The sequence below is a fragment of the Somniosus microcephalus genome, chromosome 6, assembly GCF_052327205.1.
Source record: "Somniosus microcephalus isolate GS21.2 chromosome 6, FLI_Smic_1.0, whole genome shotgun sequence".
Taxonomy (NCBI): Eukaryota; Metazoa; Chordata; class Chondrichthyes; order Squaliformes; family Somniosidae; genus Somniosus; species Somniosus microcephalus.
Genome location: NC_140992.1, coordinates 8,048,945 through 8,070,492, shown reverse-complemented (window position 1 = coordinate 8,070,492; position 21,548 = coordinate 8,048,945). Strand labels below are relative to the sequence as shown.

Genomic DNA, 21,548 nt, shown 5'->3' with positions numbered 1-21,548 from the left:
TTCTTTCGACTCGTCATCTCTTCTTCGACTCATCACCTTTTATGAAGTAATTGATAAGCGTATCAATTTTATTAGCTAAAAGTTAAATGGCGACACCTGAGGAGCAACAACAGCAACGGATACAGCAGACATTGCTGAGAGCCCTCAGACCACCACGCCTGGACCTCGACCCTCAAGAGGTGGGTGCATCAGCCAAGTTTGAACACTGGCTGAGCTGCTTTGAATCCTTCCTCGCAATCTCACAGGTTACAGAGGAGGATCACAAACTGAAAATTTTGACCGCCCAGGTGAGCCATCAAGTATATATGCTAATCCGGGACTCTAATACGTACGTGGCGGCCCTCGAGCTACTAAAAGGGCAATATACGCGCCCAGTGAACACAATTTACGCCCGACACCTCTTGGGATCCCGCAGGCAGCAACCGGGAGAATCGGTAGGGGCATTTGCACGGGCGCTACTGGCACTCTGCAGAGACTGCAATTGTAAAGCGGTAACGGCTGTGGAGCACGCGCAGGGACTCGCCTGTGATGCCTTCGTCAGGGGCCTCCAGTCAGACCACACCCGGCAGAGACTACTAGAAAGCAAGGAACCCGACCTGAAGACGGCCATTGCCCTTGCGCTCTCGTTAGAGGAGGCCCACCGAAACCTCGAGGCATACCCCCGTAACGGCGCCGAGACATGGCAATCGAAACCGTGGGACACGGGACCGCCGCCCCCGGCACCAACCGCTGCAGCGACCCAACCGAGACAGCAGCCTCCGGTAAGAACTGCTTCGATGCCCAGTAACCAGGCCCAAAAATGCTATTTCTGTGGCCAGTTAAAACATCCCAGAGCGCACTGCCCAGCTAAGACAGCTACCTGCTCGGGCTGCGGGAAGGCCATTACGCTAACGCCTGCAAGGGGAAGCCAGCCAGCAGCGCAGCGTGCGGGCCGTGGGAGCAGCCATCTTATCCGCCATTTTGTGTACCCCCGGCCGCATGGCATCCGCCGCCATCGTATCCAACGCACTCAACCGCCATTTCGTCACCGGAACCGACCACCGTCTCGGCGGATGACTATAGTGACTCACTAAGCCACATACTGGCCTCCGTGACGCTGGATCAAGCCCTCCCTCACCATCTATCCAGCTCCATGATGGATATCGCGGTAAACGGCCGCGCCACCAGTTGCCTGATCGACAGCGGGAGCACAGAGAGTTTCGTCCACCCCGACACGGTACGTAGCCACTCCCTCACGATTCTGCCAACGCACCATCGCATTTCTATGGCGTCCAAGTCCCAGTCAATGGACATCAGTGGCTACTGTGTGGTGACCCTGTCAGTAGGGGGCACTGAATATAAAAAATTTAAACTGCTAGTCCTGCCCCGTCTTTGCGCTGCCGTCCTGCTAGGGTTGGATTTTCAGTGCCACCTTAAGAGTGTCACACTAGCATACGGTGGATCCCTCCCCCCACTCACAGTCTGCAACCAACAACTTTTAAATCGCCCGCTGCAAACCACCTGCAGCCTTTCCACATTAAAAGTCCCCCCCCCCTCCCCTGTTCGCTAACCTCACCCGCGACTGTAAACCCATCGCTACCAAAAGCAGGCGGTACAGTGCCGGGGACAGAGCTTTTATCAGCTCTGAGGTGGAGCGGCTATTGAAGGAGGGCATTATCGAAGGTAGCACTAGCCCCTGGCGAGCCCAGGTTGTAGTTGTTAAAACCACTGCAAAACGCCGCATGGTAATCGACTACAGCCAAACCATAAACCGGTACACCCAGCTGGACGCGTACCCCCTCCCTCGCATATCTGATATGGTCAATCAGATTGCGCAATACAAAGTATTCTCCACCATCGACCTTAAGTCAGCGTACCACCAGCTGCCCATCCGCCATGAGGACCGCCAGTATACTGCCTTCGAGGCAAACGGCCGCCTCTACCACTTCCTTAGGGTCCCCTTCGGCGTCACCAACGGGGTTTCGGTCTTCCAAAGGGAGATGGACCGAATGGTTGACCAGAACGCGCTGCGGGCAACCTTCCCCTATTTGGATAACGTCACCATCTGCGGCCACGACCAGCAGGACCACGACGTTAATCTAGCAAATTTCCTCCGTACGGCCCAACGGCTGAACTTAACGTACAATAAGGAAAAATGTATGTTTCACACCAAGCGCCTGGCCATCCTCGGCTGCGTGGTGGAGAACGGAGTCATCGGGCCCGACCCCGACAGAATGCGCCCCCTAATGGAGCTACCCCTTCCCCACTGCCAAAAAGCACTGAAGAGATGCCTGGGGTTTTTCTCCTACTACGCCCAGTGGGTGCCCCTCTATGCAGACAAAGCCAGGCCCCTCATCAAAGCCACCTCCTTCCCCCTGACACCAGAGGCGTGTGCAGCCTTCACTCTTATCAAGAACGATATCGCGAAGGCAGCAATGCACGCGGTGGATGAGTCCATCCCCTTCCAAGTGGAGAGCGATGCCTCCGACTTCGCCCTAGCCGCGACCCTTAACCAGGCGGGCAGACCCGTGGCCTTTTTCTCAAGGACCCTCCAGGGCCCCGAGACATAGAAACATAGAAACATAGAGATAGGAACAGGAGTAGGCCATTCGGCCCTTCGAGCCTGCTCCGCCATTCAATGAGATCATGGCTGATCTTCCTCTGAGATCTTAGCTGATCTTACCAGTTCAGTACCCCGTCCCCGCCTTTTCTCCGTAACCCTTAATCCCCTTAGCCTTCAGAAATATATCCAATTCTCTCTTGAAAATATTTATTGAATTAGCCTTCACAGCCCTCTGTGGCAGGGAATTCCACAGGCTCACCACTCTTTGAGTGAAGAAATTCTTCCTCATCTCTGTTTTAAATGATTTGCCCGCTATTTTTAGACTGTGGCCCCTGGTTCTGTGCTCCCCTGCCATTGGAAACATTCTCTCTGAATTCAGCCTGTCCAGGCCTGCCATAATTTTATATGTTTCGATGAGATCCCCTCTCAATCTTCTAAACTCCAGTGAGTACAAGCCCAAACTATTCAATCTCTCCTTGTAGGTCATTCCCGCCATTCCAGGTATCAGCCTGGTGAATCGCCGCTGCACTCTTTCCATGGCAAGAACATCCTTCCGCAGATGGGGCGACCAAAACTGTACACAATACTCCAGATGCGGTCTCACCAGCACCTTGTACAGCTGTAGTAAGGTATCCCTATTCCTATACTCGAACCCCCTTGATATGAAGGCCAACATACCATTTGCCTTCTTAATCGCCTGTTGCACCTGCATGCTCTCCTTCAGTGACTGGTGCACAAGAACACCCAGGTCCCTCTGCACTTCCCCATCTCCCAATCTATTGCCATTTAGATAATAATCTACCCTCCTGTTTTTACCCCCAAAGTGGATAACCTCGCATTTATCCACATTATAGTGCATCTGCCACGTATCCGCCCATTCTCCCAACCTGTCCAAATCGCACTGTAGCCTCCTGACATCCTCATCAGAGCCCACCCCTCCTCCTAGTTTAGTGTCGTCAGCGAATTTGGAAATATTGCATCCAATTCCCTGATCCAGATCATTTATATATATTGTGAACAGCTGGGGTCCCAGGACAGATCCTTGCGGCACCCCGCTGGTCACTGCCTGCCACTCCGAAAACGAGCCGTTTATTCCAACTCTCTGTTTTCTATCCGCCAGCCAGTTCTCTATCCACGTTAATACTTTGCCCCCAATCCCATGAGCCTTAATTTTGCATGATAATCTTTTGTGTGGAACCTTATCGAAGGCTTTCTGGAAGTCAAGGTACACCACATCCACTGGCTCTCCCCCATCTATTTTACCAGTTACTTCCTCAAAAAATTCCAGCAGGTTAGTCAAACACGATTTACCCTTTGTAAATCCATGTTGACTCTGTCCGATCCTTTCCCCATTTGTCAAGTGCTCCGCTATTTTATCCTTAATAATGGACTCTAGCATTTTGCCCACAACCGATGTAAGGCTTACTGGTCTATAATTCCCTGCTTTCTCTCTACCCCCCTTTTTAAATATTGGGGTAACATTAGCTACCCTCCAATCCACGGGTACTGTTCCCGAGTCAATGGAGTTCCGGAAGATGATCCTTAGAGCATCTGCTATCTCCAGGGCCACCTCCTTAAGTACCCTAGGATGTAGTTTATCAGGCCCCGGGGATTTGTCGGCCTTCAGTCCCCTCAACTTACCCAACACCATATCCCTAGAGATACTAATTTCTGTCAGCTCCTCCCTCTCATTAGTCCCTATGTTTGCCGATATTCCTGGGAGGTTATTTGTGTCCTCCTTTGTGAATACAGAACCAAAGTATGAGTTTAATTGGTCTGCCATTTCCTTATTCTCCATTATATATTCTCCCGAATCGGACTGCAAGGGACCGACTTGGGATTTTACCAGTCTTTTCCTCCTGATATACCGATAAAAGCTTTTGCAGTCTGTCTTTATGTTTGCTGCAAGTTTACTTTCGTATTCTATTTTCCCCTTCCTGATTAATCCCTTTGTCCTCTTTTGCTGTATCCTGTACTGCCCCCAATCTTCCGGTCTGGTGCTTTTTTTTGCCAGTTGATATGCCCTTTTTTTTGATTTTATGCTGTCCCTAATTTCCCTCGTTATCCACGGTTGAGCCACCTTTTTAGGTTTATTTTTATGCCAAACCGGTATAAACATGTTCTGGAATTCTTCCATTCTATCTTTGAATGCTTGCCATTGTCTATCCACTGTCAATCCCCCCAGAAACACCACCCAATCAATCTTACCCAATTCCCGTCTCATACCCTCGTAATTCCCTTTATTTAAGTTCTGGACCTTAGTCTCTGATTCAATTTCCTCACTCTCCATCTCGACTGAGAGCTCGATCATATTATGATCGCTCTGACCCAAGGGGCCTCGTACAAGAAGATTGTTGATAAGTCCCTTCTCATTGCACAATACCCAGTCTAAAATGGCCTGATCTCGAGTCGGCTCCTCGACATATTGGTCCAGATAACCGTCCCGAAAACATTCCAGGAATTCCTCCTCCTCAGAATTTTTACTAATTTGGGTAGTCCAATCAATATGTAAATTAAAGTCACCCATGATGACAGCTGTGCTCTTATCGCACGCTTCTCTAATTTCCCTTTTTATGCCTTCCCTCACCTCCATATTACTATTTGGAGGCCTATATATCACACCCACTAACGTTTTCCTCCCCTTGCTATTTCTCATTTCTACCCATACAGATTCCGTTTCATCCGAGTTAATATCCTTCCTTTCCATTGCATTAATCCCCTCCTTTACCAGCAATGCTACCCCACCTCCCCTACCTTTTTGCCGATCCTTCCTAAATATTGTATATCCCTGGATGTTAAGTTCCCAGCCTTGCCCACCCTGCAGCCACGTTTCTGTAATCCCAATCAAATCATACTTGTTTACCTCTATTTCCACAACTAATTCATCCACCTTGTTCCTAATGCTTCTAGCATTAAGATACAAAGCCTTCAGGCTTGCTTTTTTCACACTCTCATTATGAATTAGTTTGGCCCTTTGTGTTTCTCTCCTTTGCTTATTGCTTCTCACCTTTCTACCATCTATTTCTGACTTCATATGACTTCCCTCTTTTCCACTATCTAGGTTCCCATCCCCCTGCCAAATTAGTTTAAATCCTCCCGAACCGCCCTAGAAAATATTACCCCGAGGACATCGGCTCCCTCACAGCTCAGGTGTAGACCGTCCCCTTGGTACAGGTCACTCCTCCCCAAGAACTGGTTCCAATGCCTCAAGAATTTAAATCCCTCTCCCTTGCACCACTGCTCAAGCCACGTATTTAGCTTATCTATCTTACTCTCTCTAAACTTATTAGCTCGTGGCACTGGTAGCAATCCAGAGATTACTACCTTTGAGGTCCTACTTTTCAATTTAGCTCCTAACTCCCTAAATTCAGCTTGTAGGACCTCCTCCCTCTTTTTACCTACATCGTTGGTACCTACATGTACCACGACAACTGGCTGATCCCCCTCCCCCTTCAGAATGCTCTGCACCCGGACGAGACACTCCTCCGTCGAAAAGGAGGCCCAGGCTATTGTAGAAGCGGTGCGTCACTGGAGGCATTACCTGGCCGGGAAACGATTTACCCTGCTCACTGACCAGCGTTCAGTAGCTTTTATGTTTAATAATAAGCAGAGGGGTAAAATCAAGAACGACAAGATCTTGAGGTGGAGAATCGAACTCTCCACCTACAATTATGATATCTTGTATCGGCCAGGGAAACTCAATGAGCCCCCAGATGCCCTATCACGTGGTACATGCGCCAACGCGCAGAGTGATAGGCTGCAGTCCCTCCACAATGACCTCTGCCACCCGGGGGTCACCAGGTTTTTCCATTTTATCAAATCCCGTAACCTGCCCTACTCCATCGAGGAGGTCAGGACCATGACCAAGAGCTGCCAAATCTGCGCCGAGTGCAAACCGCACTTCTATAGGCCGGACAGAGCAAGCCTGATCAAGGCCACCCGCCCCTTCGAACGCCTGAGCGTCGATTTTAAAGGGCCCCTCCCCTCCGCTGACCGCAATGTGTACTTCCTCAACATAGTTGATGAGTACTCCCGTTTCCCCTTTGCCATCCCTTGCCCAGACATGACCAGTACCACGGTCATCAAGTGTCTGAATGACATCTTCGCTCTGTTCGGGTTCCCCAGCTATATACATAGCGACAGGGGCTCATCGTTCATGAGCGACGAACTTCGGCAGTACCTGCTAACAAGAGGTATCGCCACGAGCAGGACCACCAGTTACAACCCCCGGGGGAACGGCCAGGTGGAAAGGGAGAACGCGACGGTTTGGAAGGCAGTCCTCTTAGCACTAAAATCTAAGGGCCTTCCGACCTCCCGCTGGCAGGAGGTCCTCCCTGCAGCGCTCCACTCCATTCGGTCACTGCTTTGTACTGCCACTAATGCGACCCCTCATGAGAAAATGTTCGTTTTCCCCCGGAAGTCTACATCGGGAACCTCGCTACCGGCATGGTTGACTTCTCCTGGGCCCGTCCTACTGCGGAGGCACGTGAGGACGCATAAAACGGACCCCCTGGTCGAGCGGGTGCACCTCCTACACGCCAACCCCCAGTATGCCTGGGTGACATACCCAGACGGGCGGGAGGACACGGTCTCCATACGAGATCTCGCACCCTCGGGTACCCCTGAATTACCACCGTTATCCCCCTTACCACCGTTATCCCCCTTACCACTGTTATCCCCCACCACCCCTCCCAACCCAACCCCTGCAGACGGCATGCCAAAGCCCCAGGAATCTTCGCCAACCACCCAGACACCAGACCCGACGTCGGATGCTGCAACACCACCGCCGCCACCACGACGATCAGGACGTCAGACAAGGCCTCCTGATAGACTTAACTTGTAGTACCCTTCACCCCGCCGGACTTCACATTAAACAAGGGGTGAATGTGGTAAACCACTGTATTGTATATTGCCACCTCTGGGTGGCGCTGTGTATGGAGGCATGCCTCAGCTGACTCCACCCACCACTGTGTGGGTTTCGTTCAGACTTGTTCAGTCACTCACGAAGAAGCATGGTCTCTTCTTAGCTAATAAAAGCCTTATTCATCTCTTCTTTCGACTCGTCATCTCTTCTTCGACTCATCACCTTTTATGAAGTAATTGATAAGCGTATCAAGTTGCTAACACACTAGCTTGTAATTCCTCCGTGCTAAAATGTTCAGCTGCCTTTCCTGTTGATGCAATTTCTTAACACGTTTGAGTGAAATTGCTTGGTAAACAATTTTCAACAGACCGCCCTGGTAATGGAGAGGAAAACTGACCAGTTTCTGTAATGGACGGCCAATTCGCAACACCAGTTTGGCTGACGTTGTTAGTTATTTTGTAATATGGTTAATTAAATTTAAACAGATGAACAATGTTTCCAAGATGCAGAACTGTTAAGTGAACACCTTTTTAAAAAAAACAAACAAAAAAAAAAAATCGGGGTGTCTGGGGTTGATCTTGACTTTGTGTGATAGTGTGAAACTGGCGATATCGAGTTGGCAGCCCGTTTTACATCCCTCCCGATTTTTATTTCCAGTGACTTCAAAGCAGGAGAGATGTAAAACGGTCTGCCGACTTGCTATCACCCGTTGTACACCATCCCACAAAACCTAGCACAGACTGTCCCTTTAGTTCCTTCCTCCCCCCCCCCCCCCCCCCTCTGTACCTGCTTAAAACCTGTTACATCTCTAACCTTTTCCAGTTCTGATGAAGGGTCATCGACCTGAAACGTTAACTCTGTTTCTCTCTCCACGGATGCTGCCTAACCTGCAGAGTATTTCCAGCATTTTCTGTTGTTATCCTCACGGCGGGGTTTGCGAGTACTGTTGGGGAGGGTTTAAACTAGCTTGGCAGGGGGATGAGAACCCGAGAGTAGATTCAGAATGGAGAGAAGCAAAGCTGCAAATGGAAGGCAGAGAATTGGTAAGCGAGTTTGGTAGGCAGAGGAAACAAAGGCTAGAAAATGGACAAGAAGGGAGTTTGGCAGTGCTAAATGGTGTATACTTTAACGTAAGGGGTCTGGGGAATAAAGCAGATGAGCTGAGGGCACAGATAGACATGTGAAAGAAGGGCAGGAATGGCAGCTCAACATTCCTGGTTACAGGGTTTTCAGACAAGATAGAGAGGGGGATAAAAAAGGAGGGGGTCGCAATATTGATTGAAGAATCAATTACAGCAGTGAGGAAGGAGGATATCTTAGAAGGATCATCAAATGAGGCCATATGGGTTGAACTGAAAAACAAAGGAGGGGCAGTCACACTGCTGGGAGTGTACTATAGACCTCCGAACAGTCAGAGGGAGATAGAAGAGCAAATATGCAGGCAAATTTCTGAGACGTGCAAAAATAAGGCAGTAATAGTAGAGGATTTCAACTTCCCTAATATTAACTGGGATAAAATTAGTGTGAAAGCTATAGAGGGAGCAGAATTCTTATAATGCATTCAGGAGAACTGTTTTAGCCAGTACGTAGCAAGCCCACCAAGAGAGGGGGTGGTTCTGGACCTAGTTTTAGGGAATGAAGCTGGGCAGGTGGAAAGGGTATCACTGGGAGAGCATATTGGTGGTAGTGATCATAATTCAGTTAGATTTAGGGTAGTTATGGAAAAGGACAAGGATAGACCAGGAATAAAAGTTCTCAATTGGGGAAAAGCTAATTTTACTAAGCTAAGAGGAGATTTAGCCAAAGTGGACTGGAAACAGAAACTTGAAGGTAAATCAGTGTCAGAGCAGTGGGAGGCATTCAAGAAGGAGATAGTGAGGGTTCAGAGCAAGTATGTTCCCTTAAAGAAAAAGGGTGGGACTAACAAATCTGGAGCTCCCTAGATGTCAAGGGGCATACAGGGTAGGATAAAGAAAAAAAGGAAAGCTTATGACAGGTACCGAGGGCTCAATACTGCAGAAAGCCAAGAGGAGTATAGAAAGTGCAGGGGTAAAATTAAAGAGGAAATTAGGAAAGCAAAGAGAGGGCACGAAAAAATATTGGCAAGTAAAATCAAGGAAAACCCAAAGATGTTTTATAAATACATTAAGAGCAAGAGGATAATTAAACTAAGAGTGGGGCCTATTAGGGACCATAAAGGTAACCTGTGTGTGGAAGCAGAAGACGTGGGTATGGTTCTTAATGAATACTTTGCGTCTGTTTTCACAAAAGAGAGGGATAATACAGACATTGCAATCAGGGAGGAGCAGTGTGAAATATTAGATGAAATAAACATAGTGAAAGACAAAGTATTGTATTAAGGGGTTTAGCATCTTTGAAAGTAGATAAATCCCCAGGCCTGGATGAAATGTATCCCAGACTGTTAAGAGAAGTAAGAGAGGAAATAGCAGAGGCTCTGACCATCATTTTCCAATCCTCTCTGGCTACAGGTGTGGTGCCAGAGGACTGCTAACGTGGTACTGTTGTTTAAAAAGGGAGAAAGGGATAGACCGAGTAATTACAGGCCAGTCAGCCTAACCTCAGTGGTAGGAAAATTATTTGAAAAAATTCTGAGGGTCAGGATAAATCTTCATTTAGAAAGACACGGATTAATCAGGGACAGTCAGCATGGATTTGTTAAGGGAAGGTCGTGTCTGACTAACTTGATTGAATTTTTTGAGGAGGTAACAAGGAGGGTCGATGAGGGTAGTGCATTTGATGTAGTCTATATGGATTTTAGCAAGGCTTTTGATAAGGTCCCACATGGCAGACTTGTCATGAAAGTAAAAGCCCATGGGATCCAAGGCAAAGTGTCAAGTTGAATCCAAAATTGGCTCAGAGGCAGGAAACAAAGGGTAATGGCCAAAGTGTGTTTTTGTGACTGGAAGGCTGTTTCCAGTGGGGTTCCGCAGGGCTCAGTACTGGGTCCTTTGCTTTTTGTGGTATATATCAATGATTTGGACTTGAATGTAGGAAGTATGATTAAGATGTTTACAAATGATACAAAAATTGCCCATGTGGTTGATAATATAGAAGAAAGCTGCAGACTGCAGGAAGATATCAATGGACTGGTCAGGTGGGCAGAACAGTGGCAAATGGAATTCAATCTGGAGAAGTGTGAGGTAATGAATTTGGGGAGAGCTAACAAGGCAAGGGAATACACAATAAATGGTGAGAAGTGCAGAAGATCAGAGGGATCTTGAAGTGCATGTCCATAGATCCCTGAAGGTAGCAGTTCAGGTAGATAAAGGTGGTTAAGGAGGCATATGGGATTCTTTCCTTTATTAACCGGGGCGTAGAATACAAGACCAGGGAGGTTATGCTCGAACTGTATAAAACACTCGTTAGACCACAGCTAGAGTACTGCGTACAGTTCTGGTCACCACATTACAGGAAGGATGTGATTGCACTAGAGAGGGTACAGAGGAGATTTACGAGGATATTGCCAGGACTGGAGAATTTTAGCTATGAGGAAAGATTGGATAGGCTGGGGTTGTTTTCTTTGGAACAGAGGAGGCTGAGGGGAGACCTAATTGAGGTGTATAAAATTATGAGGGGCCGAGATAAAGCGGATAGGAAGGACCTATTTCCCCTAGCAGAGAGGTCAATAACCAGGGGGCATAGATTTAAAGTAATTGGTAGAAGGATTATAGGGGAGTTGAGGAGAATATTTTTCACCTAAAGGGTGGTGGGGGTCTGGAATGCACTGCCTGAAAGGGTGGTAGTGGCAGAAACCCTCATCGCATTTAAAAAGTGCTTGGGTATGCACTTGAAGTGCTGTAACCTACAAGGCTACGGACCAAGAGCTGGAAAGTGGGATTAGGCTGGATAGCTTTTTTTCGGCCGGCACAGACACAATGGGCTGAATGGCCTCCTTCTGTGCCACAAACCTCTATACTTCTATGGTTCTATGATATGCATTTTCCATCACTGTCACGCAGTAGGGAGTCGGATCATCACTGAACTGCAAGGAGGGATTTGGTTGTACAGGTGGTTTGTCGTACACCACAATGATTGCCTGAAAAAGAAAATATATAGAATTTTAAAAGCTTTCACGCAGAAAGAGGCCATTCAGCCCATCGCGGCTCCGCCACCTCTCCAAAACAGTTGGACCCATTCCCCTGTCACTTTCCCCATTTGGCCCATAACGCCTGTGCTGGCTCTCTGCCAGAGCTATCAACATTTATTCCTCAACCAACATCAATAAGAGACAAAATAACAACAGAAAATGCTGGAAAAACTCAGCAGGCCAGGCAACATCCGTTCAGTCCGTAAGGGGGACCCCGAGCTTCCGGTCGCCTGTCATTTTAATTCACCGCCCCATTCCCACTCAGACCTCACCGTCCTCGGGCTCTTGCATTGTTCCACGGAAACCCAGTGTAAGCTCAAGGAACAGCACCTCATCTTCCGATTAGGCACTTTACAGCCTTACGGACTCAATATCGAGTTCAACAATTTCAGACCATAACCTCGGCCCCTGTTATATTTTTATATATATTTTTTATCCACACCTTTGTTTTGTGCCCTTCCCCCTTTTTCTCTCTCCCACATGGCAGCTGTCTCTCATTCTGCCAGCGTATTTCACACCTAATCTAGAGCTGTCTTTTGTCTCCACTAGTCCTATCACCATCTCGTCTGGTTTTGAATACCTCTTAATGTCTCTTCACTTCTCTTTTGTTCTCTCCCAGCCTGGCCTTTTAATATGTTTCATTTCCTGTGTTTTCTCAGTCCTGACGAAGGGTTTCAACCTGAAACGTTGACTCTATTTCTCTCCCCACGGACGTTGCCTGGCCTGCTGAGTTTTTCCAGCATTTTCTGTTGTTATTTCGGATTTCCAGCATCCGCAGTATTTTGCTATTGTATCAATAAAAGACAGATTATCTGGTCATTATCACATTGCTGTTTGTGGGAGCTTGCTGTGTGCAAAATTGGCTACCGCATTTCCCACATTACAACAGCGACTGCACTTCAAAAAGTATTTGATTGTTTGCGAAGTGCTTTGGGACGTTCTGAGATCATGAAATGTGCTATATAAATGCAAGTTTTTCTTTAGCTCCATTCTCCTGCCTTTATTCCCTCAAGTATTTACCACATTCCATTTAAAATCTATCATGGACTCTGCTTCCACCATTGCTTTAATGGCCCAATAACCATCTGTATAAAATAACATCCCAAAGTTCTCCCTTTATTCCTGGTGATCTGCAATTTTGCCCTTTGTTTAAAGTGTCACTGACAAGTGGAAATAATTTTCCCCAATTTACCTCATCAACACCTCACATCATTTTGAACCTTGTCATCAAAGCTCCTCTTAACCTTCTCTATAATGTGACACTAAGTAACGAACTCTCGGGTTCAAGGAAGTCTGTAGTCCAGGAGAAGTTAGTGAAAACTTAACCATCCAGCACACAGCAACACACACAGATAAACACAAAGCCCGTTAAATATTCACAGAAGCACCAAAATACACATAATTCACTGAATAGCAAACAGGAGTGAAGAGGTCAGAAACAATATTTGCATAGGAATTCTGTGCTAAAAACCATTGTTGATTTGTTTTACAAGGGAATTAGAAAGAAAAAGAATAAACTTGCATTTATGCAGCACCTTTCACAACCCCAGGACGTTCCAAAGCGCCAATTTGCGCAAAGCAAGATCCCACAAATAGCAATGTGATAATGACCAGATAATCTGTTTTAGTGATAATCATTGAAGGATAAATATTGGCCAGGACACTGGGGAGAACTCCCTAGCTCTTCTTCAAAATAGTGTCATGGGGTCTTTTACATCCACCTGAGAGAGCAGACGGGGCCTCGGTTTAATGTCTCCTCTGAAAAGACGGCACCTCCAACAGTGCAGCACTCCGTCAGTACTGGCAATGGGAGTGTCAGCCTGGATTTCGTCCTCAAGTCTCTGGATTGGGGCTTAAACACACAACTTTGGGGCTGAGAGGGCAAGAGTGCTTCCAACTGAGGCACAGCTAACACCTGATGAGACTGCGATTTGAAAAACGGGAATATTAAAAAAAAAAGAGTATCGGGACCGAGTGGGATTAGACAATGGGAGACAATAAAAATTGTGGGAGGTCAATTTTAGCTGCTTGTGCCAGGCGGGAAGCGGGCACAACACATTGGCCACTTGTTTAATGCCTCAGCTGACTTGCTCCTCCATTCAGTCGGGTGGGGCATGTAACAAGTGTCGACATCCTGTTGCCCAACAGTAAAAATCAACCCGGGCATGTTTTTCTAAAATGGGAAAATGCGCCAATATACATGTGTACATACAGAGTGGCGGCAGAGTCTTCCATCAATTCATTAGTTAGCTTACCACTGGTGATGAGTTGCAACAAGGCACACCTTTACAGTTAAAGCTTGAAATTGCAATGGATATTGCCACACTGAGCAGTGCCAGCACCAGAAGTATGGCCAAACATGGAACTGTGAAATCCTGTAAAGTGTGAAACACAAATAAATTAAGTTGGACAGCAAGCATTTAAAAATATTGCTTATTTATGGCAGAGTATCAGCATAATTTGACACTCACCGGATAGCAGTAATAGGGCAGAATAAAAATGTTTATAGCATACATTATTACAGCTGGTAAGCAGAAAATGGCACTGATGATGTTCATTGATAAACAACCATTGATCTGGAAATAAAGACATTGCAGAACACATGAGAAAACATGGAAAGAGGAAAAGGCCAATTGGCCCATCAAACCTACTCTTACGCCAGCCTAGTTACCATCTACACCTAGCATTGAACATATATAAACCCATTCAATGTCACACTTTAGGAAGGATATCTAGGCCTTTGAGAGGATGCAGAAGAGATTTACCAGGGATGAGGGACTTCATTTAAGTGGAGAGACTAGAGAAGCTGGAGTGGTTCTCCTTAGAGCAGAGGAGATTTGATAGAAATGTTCAAAATCATGAATTGTTTTGATAGTGTAAATAAGGAGAAACAATTTTTAAGTGGCAGAAGGCTAGGTAACCAGAAGGCTAGGTCCAAAAATGTGCGGGTTAGGTTGATTGGCTATGATAAATTGACCCTTAGTGTTAGGGGGATTAAATACGTGGGGTTAGGGGGATAGGGTGGGATATGTGTTGATGTAGGGGTTACAGGGATCGGGTGGGATATGTGTCGGTGCAGGCTCGATGGGCCGAAATGGCCTCTATCTGCACTGTGGGGTTTCTGTGATTTCTGTGATACAGATTTAAGGCGATTGGCAAAAGGGTGGGATACAGAGTGGAGCTATAATAGGGGGTGATGTACAGCCAAATAGAGAGGAAAAACCAAGTCAGCCTGGAAGGCAGAGCAAATATGTAACGGCACAAGGGAGTAGGGCAAGGCTGGATGGCATTTATTTTAATGCAAGGAGTCTTGCGAGTAAGGCAGATGGATTGAAGGTGTTGATGAACACATGGGAGTATGATATTGTTGCTATCACGGAGACATGGTTGAGGGAGGGGCAGGACTGGCAGCTCAATATTCCGGGGTATAGAATCTTCAGGCGAGACAGAGGGGGGTGTAAAAGAGGAAGGGGTGTCGCAATATTAATCAAGGAGTCAATTACTGCTGTAAGGAGGGATGCTATCTTAGCAGGTTCCTCTAATGAGGCCATATGGGTAGAACTTAAAAACAAAAAGGGGGCAAGCACTTTGCACAAAAAGTCAGGGGAAGATAGAGGAACAGATATGTAGGCAAGTCTCAGAAGTGTAGAAATAATAGGGTAATAATAGTGGGGGATTTCAACTTCCCCAATATTAACTGGAATAGTCAGAGTGTGAAAGGCTTAGAGGGTGCAGAATTCTTAAAGTGCATCCAGGAGAGCTTTTTGAGCCAGCATGTAGAAAGTCCTACAAGAGAGGGGGCGGTACTGGACCTAATTCTAGGGAATGTAGCCGGGCAAGTGGTAGAAGTGTCAGTAGGAGAGCATTTTGGTGACAGTGACCATAATTCAGTGAGATTTAAGGTAGTCATGGAAAAGGACAAAGATGGACCGAAGATAAAGGTTCTAAATTGGGGGAAGGCTGATTTTAATATGAGGCAGGATCTGGCCAAAGTGGACTGGGATCAGCTACTTGTAGGAAAATCCACATCAGAGCAGTGGGAGTCTTTCAGAAACGAAATAGAGTACAATGCCAACATGTTCCCATAAAGGTCAAGGGTGGGACCAACAAGCCCAGGGAACCCTGGATGTCAAGGGATATATAAGAATGGATTAGGAAAAAAAGGGAGGCTTTTGGCAGATACAAAGGACTAAAAACAATGGAAGCCCTAGAAGAGTATAGAAAGTGCAGGGGGGGATTTAAAAAAGAAATTAGGAAAGCGAAGAGGGGGCATGAAAACACACTGGCGGGCAAAATAAAGGAAAAACCCAAGGTGTTTTATAAGTACATTAAGGGCAAGAGGATAACCAGGGAAAGTGTAGGGCCCATTAGGGACCAAAGTGACAATCTGTGTGTAGAGCCGGAAGATGTAGGTGAGGTTTTAAATGAATATTTTGCATCTGGGTTCACTATAGAGAAGGACGATGTAGGCATAGAAATCAGGCAGGGGCATTGTGATATACTTGAACAAATTAGTATTGAGAAGGAGGAGGTACTAGCGATTTTAGTGGGCTTAAAAGTGGATAAATCCCCAGGCCCAGATGAGATGTATTCCAGGCTGCTGTGTGAGGCAAGGGAGGAGATTGCAGGGGCTCTGACACAAATTTTCAGAACCTCTCTGGCCACAGGGGAGGTGCCAGAGGACTGGAGAACAGCTAACGTAGTATCATTATTCAAGAAGGGTAGTAGGGATAAACCAGGGAATTACAGGCCAGTGAGCCTAACATCAGGGGTAGGGAAATTATTGGAAAAAATTCTGAGGGACAGAATTAGTCTCCACTTGGAGATGCAAGGATTAATCAAGGATAGTCAGCATAGCTTTGTCAGGGGGAGATCATGTCTAACCAATTTGATTGAATTTTTCGAAGGGGTGACTAGGTGTGTGGATGAGGGTAGTGCAGTTGATGTAGTCAACATGGACTTCAGTAAGGCTTTTGACAAATTCCCACATGGGAGACTGGTCAAGAAAGTAAGAGCCCATGGGATCCAGGGCAATTTGGCACAATGGATCCAAAATTAGCTTAGTGGCAGGAGGCAGAGGGTGATGGTCGAAGGTTGTTTTTGTGACTGGAAGCCTGTGTCCAGTGGTGTACCGCAGGGATCGGTGCTGGGTCCTTTGCTGTTTGTAGTGTACATTAATGATTTAGATATGAATGTAGGAGGTATGATCAGTAAGTTCGCAGATGACACGAAAATTGGTGGAGTCGTAAATAGCAAGGAGGGAAGCCTTAGGCTACAGGACGGTATAAATGGGTTGGTTAGATGGGCAGAACAGTGGCAAATGGAATTTAACCCTGAAAAGTGTGAGGTGATGCATTTTGGGAGGACTAACAAGGCAAGGGAATACACAATGAATGGTAGGACGCTAGGAAGGACAGAGGATCAGAGGGACCTTGGTGTGCATGTACATAGATTCCTGAAGGCAGCAGGACAGGTAGATTGTAATGTATGTGCCTTTAAGTCAGAACTACTTTTACAGCTCCTGTATACTGTAGTACCGGCAGTGACCACACCGGTATATAAGCTTTGTGCTTGCCTCTGTACCCCCTGTTTTGAGACTACCCTCCTCCAGTAAAGACCTGTTTATTGTTAATGTACAGCATCCGTGTGATTATTTAATAATAGCATATCCACTGAACCACAGATCCAACAGTGGCGACGAGTGTCGATTCGAATCTACCTGCAACATAATAAAAAAAAATAGTCGAGGCCAGGAACACAGGCGTCGACCACGAGCAACCGCCCAGCAGTCAGGCAGAGATTGAACTTTGCAGGGGAGGCTGTGGAGAGCCGGGCTTGGTTCCCCAGCCATGACGAGCAGTAAGAGACCGATGACAGGTCCAGCGCAGACCCTTCCCGAGCAGCGGCGGCTGGAGCCGACCGACGGCGGAGAGAAAGCCGAGCAGCGTCGACGGGGTAAGACAGAGGGTGAAGAGCGCCGGGCGCAGCCGGGGGTTGAACACCGGGCGGCGTCGAGAAAAAGAAAACAAACCGGAGAGAGGGTAAAGAAACAGCCGGGTTCTAGACTGAGTGGCGTCTAAAAATATAAGAAGAAGAACGCGCAGAGCACAGCCAGGGCTCACGGGCTGAACAGGGTCCGCGGGGCGAAGAAAGGGGAGCGCGGGAGATGCCATTGAGCCACGGAGAAGGAAGAGCGCGGGAGGCGCCATTTTTACAAGCCGCAGCGGAGAAGGGTGAGCGCGGGAAGGAAGGAAAGTGCGGGAGACGCCATTTTGTGCCAGCGGAGAAGAAGGGGAAGCGCGGGAGGCGCCATTTTTGACAGTTAACTCACACCCAAGGATGCCGAAGAGTGGCAGTATCTCTACGTTCGACAATGAAGTCGAAGATTGGGCGACATATGTGCAATGTATTGAGGTATACTGCAGGGCGAATGAAGTGCCAGATGCTAATAAAGCACTGGTTCTGTTAAATTCCATGGGTGCAAAAACTTATGGGTTACTGCAAAATCTAATAACCCCAGAGAAGCCGGTAAACAAGAGTTTTGAAAGCATAGTAGAAATCCTACAGGACCACTTAAACCCCACACCGCTACTGATAGCGGAACGATTTAAGTTCCATAAAAGGAACCAACACAAAGACGAAAGCAATGCTGAGTACCTAATGGAACTGCGCAAGCTATCGAAACACTGCCAGTTTGGAGCGGGACTAGCAGATATGTTAAGGGACAAGTTTGTGTGTGGGCTACAAAGTGAAGGAACCCAGAAACGGCTTCTATCAGAAAAGGACCTTATGCTGAACAAAGCTTTCAGTATGGCAGTATCACACGAAGCAGCCGCAAGGGGCGCTGCAGAGATACAACGGAGACCGCAAGAATATGGCACCAACGAAATGTCCTATGGAACAGGGAAGTGCTATCGCTGCGGCAGAACAACACATGATCAGAAAGATTGTTGGTTCAAGGGCCAAGTGTGCAGACAGTGTGGGAAAGCAGGACACATAGCAAGAGTCTGCAGGTCTGGGAAGAAAACCAACAGTAAGAAATCTCCACAGGAGAATTACAAAAAGGTACACCAGGTGATGGACAGTGGTTCAGACGAACAGAAAAGTGACACAGACTCCGGAAGCAAGGAGCTGGGTTGTCTGAAACTACATAAGGCAACAGAAATGGAGGATCACCAGACTACCTGGGTTACACTCAAGATAGACGGAGTCCAAGTGGAAGTGGAATTGGACACAGGGTCAGCTCTAACAGTCATAAATCAAAGAGACTACAAGCGGCTATTTTCACACATACCCTTGAAAGCTGCAGAGATTGTCTTGAAGACGTATACGGGGCAAAAAGTCTACCCCAAAGGAAAAATAAGGGTGAAAGTGACATATAAAGGCCAGGAAATATCTAAAATGGATATATATGTATTGCCAAATGGAGGACCACCACTGCTAGGACGTGAATGGATCCGGAAGATACAATTAGATTAGCATTCCATACAGGCACTGAAGGTTGAGGCCAAAAAGGATGACGACGTCACACCTGGATGACTGTCAAAAATGCTAACTGATGCAAAAGAAGTGTTCCAGGAGGGACTAGGAACACTAAAAGGAATAACAGCAATGATTAAAATAGAGGAAAATGCAAGCCCAAAGTTTCTGAAGACCAGACCAGTGCCTTATGCGATCAGACCAGCTGTTGAAGCAGAGCTGGAAGGGTTGGAACGTTCAGGAGTACTGTCCAAAGTGGACTGGAGCGAGTGGGCTACACCCATCATTCCTGTAATGAAGAGGTCGTTGAGTAATACGCCTGGGGAACCAAAGAAGGTCCACATCTGTGGGGATTTTAAGGTGACAGTGAACCCGGTCCTTCACACGGTGCAATATCCGCTTCCACGAATTGAGGATATTTTCGCCTCGCTATCTGGAGGTAAACGCTTCACCAAAATTGATCTAGCCCAGGCATACTTGCAAATGGAGGTAGAAGAAGCTTCGAAACATTACCTTACGATCAACACTCATAAAGGTCTCTATCAATACAACCGGCTGATGTTTGGAGTAGCCTCGGCTCCGGCTATCTGGCAAAGGGTGATGGATCAGGTCCTGCAAGGGAATCCAGGGACCCAGTGTTATTTGGACGACATCTTGGTCATGGACGAAAATGACGGTGATCACCTCGCCAACTTGGAGAAGGTGCTCACCAGATTAAAGGAGTACGGGCTACGAGCTAATCGCCACAAGTGCGAGTTTTTCCAGAAACAGATCTCGTATTGTGGCCATGTCATCGATGAAGAGGGGTTACATAAGTCCCCTGACAAAATTGAGGCAGTAGTCAAGGCTCCAGCACCGGAAAATGTGTCACAACTGAGGTCATTCCTCGGGCTGGTAAACTACTACCACAAGTTCTTACCAAATTTGTCTACAGTATTACACCCACTGAACACCCTACTGCAAACAGGGGTACCATGGAAGTGGGATGACGAATGTAGACGAGCTTTCCAGAAGTGTAAAGAATTGATCACATCAAAAGAGGTGTTGGCCCATTTCAACCCAGCACTACCAATTCGTTTGGCATGTGATGCATCACCCTATGGTATTGGAGCGGTGCTGTCGCACAAATTCCCAGACGGGTTGGAGAGGCCAGTAGCCTTTGCGTCTCGGTCACTAACCTCAGCCGAGCGCAACTACACCCAGATTGACAGGGAGGCCCTCAGCCTAGTATGGGGAGTAAAAAAAATTGGGAGTAAAAAAAATTCAACCACTATCTGCATGGGCAGAAGTTCACCTTGCTGACTGACCACCAACCACTTGTCTCCATCTTTAATCCTAAGAAGGGCATTTCAGTGATGACTGCACAGCGGTTACAAAGATGGTCCCTGTTTCTAGGGGCGAATCAATATGAAATAGAATATAAAGGCACGAAACAGCATGGGAACGCTGATGGGCTATCGCACCTGCCACTGCCTACTGTGGAGGAAGCACCAGCAGTGGACCCTATCGAGATATTTTATTCATCAATAATTGAACGATTGCCAGTAACAAACGCGGATATAGAGACCCGCAATGATCCGACGCTGTCGCGGGTATATGAATTGACGGTGAGGGGATGGCCAACACATGGCGACTCACTGTTGCCAGCATTCTCATCCAGAAGAGAACAGCTGTCAGTATGCCAGGGGACAGTGATGTGTGGATCCAGAGTGGTGATTCCACCCAAGTTAAGGGAGAGAGTGCTAAATGAGCTACATGAAGGTCATCTGGGGGGAGTGAAAATGAAAAGCCTTGCTAGGGCTTATGTGTGGTGGCCGGGAATTGATCAACAAATCGAAGACCTAACTAAGAGCTGCTTAGGATGCCAGAAGGTCCAAAATGCACCACCACATGCCTCTCTACACCCATGGGAGTGGCCCTCTTCTCCATGGCAATGGGTGCATATTGATTTTGCTGGTCCATTCATGGACTCAATGTTCTTCATAGCAGTGCATGCTCATTCAAAGTGGCCTGAGGTGATAAAAATGTCTTCAACCACTACAGAGAAAACGATTGCAGTCCTACAGACATATTTGCCAGAAACGGTTTGCCAGATCAGATTTGCTCCGATAATGGACCACAGTTTGTGTCCGACGAGTTCCAAAAATTTATGAGAAGGAATGGGGTAAGGCATTACACATCCGCCCCGTATCATCCAGCCACAAATGGATTGGCTGAGAGGTTCGTACAAACCTTTAAGAAGGCGATAAAGGCCATGTGCGATGATGAAATTCCACTACAGCATAAGATGGACAATTTCTTATTAGCCTACCGAAACGCGACACATGCAGTTACCAACCAGAACCCGGCCATGATGTTCTTTAACCGAAGGTTGAGATCTCGTCTGGACTTGCTCAGACCAAATGTGCGAAGAAATGTTGAGGACAAACAATTCCAGCACATCAATGAGAAGCTGACAAGGAGCTTCAATGTAGGGTAACCAGTCTTGGCCCGTGACTATCGAACAGAGAAATGGCAACCCGGAACGATACGTACAAGGCAGGGGCCATTAATGT

General features: G+C 47.2%; 1 protein-coding gene across 1 annotated transcript in view; it reads right to left on the bottom strand.

The window, feature by feature from the left end:
* Positions 1-9,575: 9,575 nt before the first annotated feature.
* Positions 9,576-21,548, bottom strand: part of LOC147115429 (membrane-spanning 4-domains subfamily A member 8-like) — a 32,004-nt gene continuing 20,031 nt past the window's right edge. The window contains exons 5-7 of the mRNA XM_085989583.1: positions 13,986-14,090; positions 13,770-13,889; positions 9,576-11,463 (exon numbers count right to left, since the gene is read on the bottom strand). Coding sequence (XP_085845709.1) covers positions 11,338-11,463; positions 13,770-13,889; positions 13,986-14,090 — 351 coding nt within the window. The 3' untranslated portion in view covers positions 9,576-11,337. The remainder of the gene's footprint in view (positions 11,464-13,769; positions 13,890-13,985; positions 14,091-21,548) is intronic.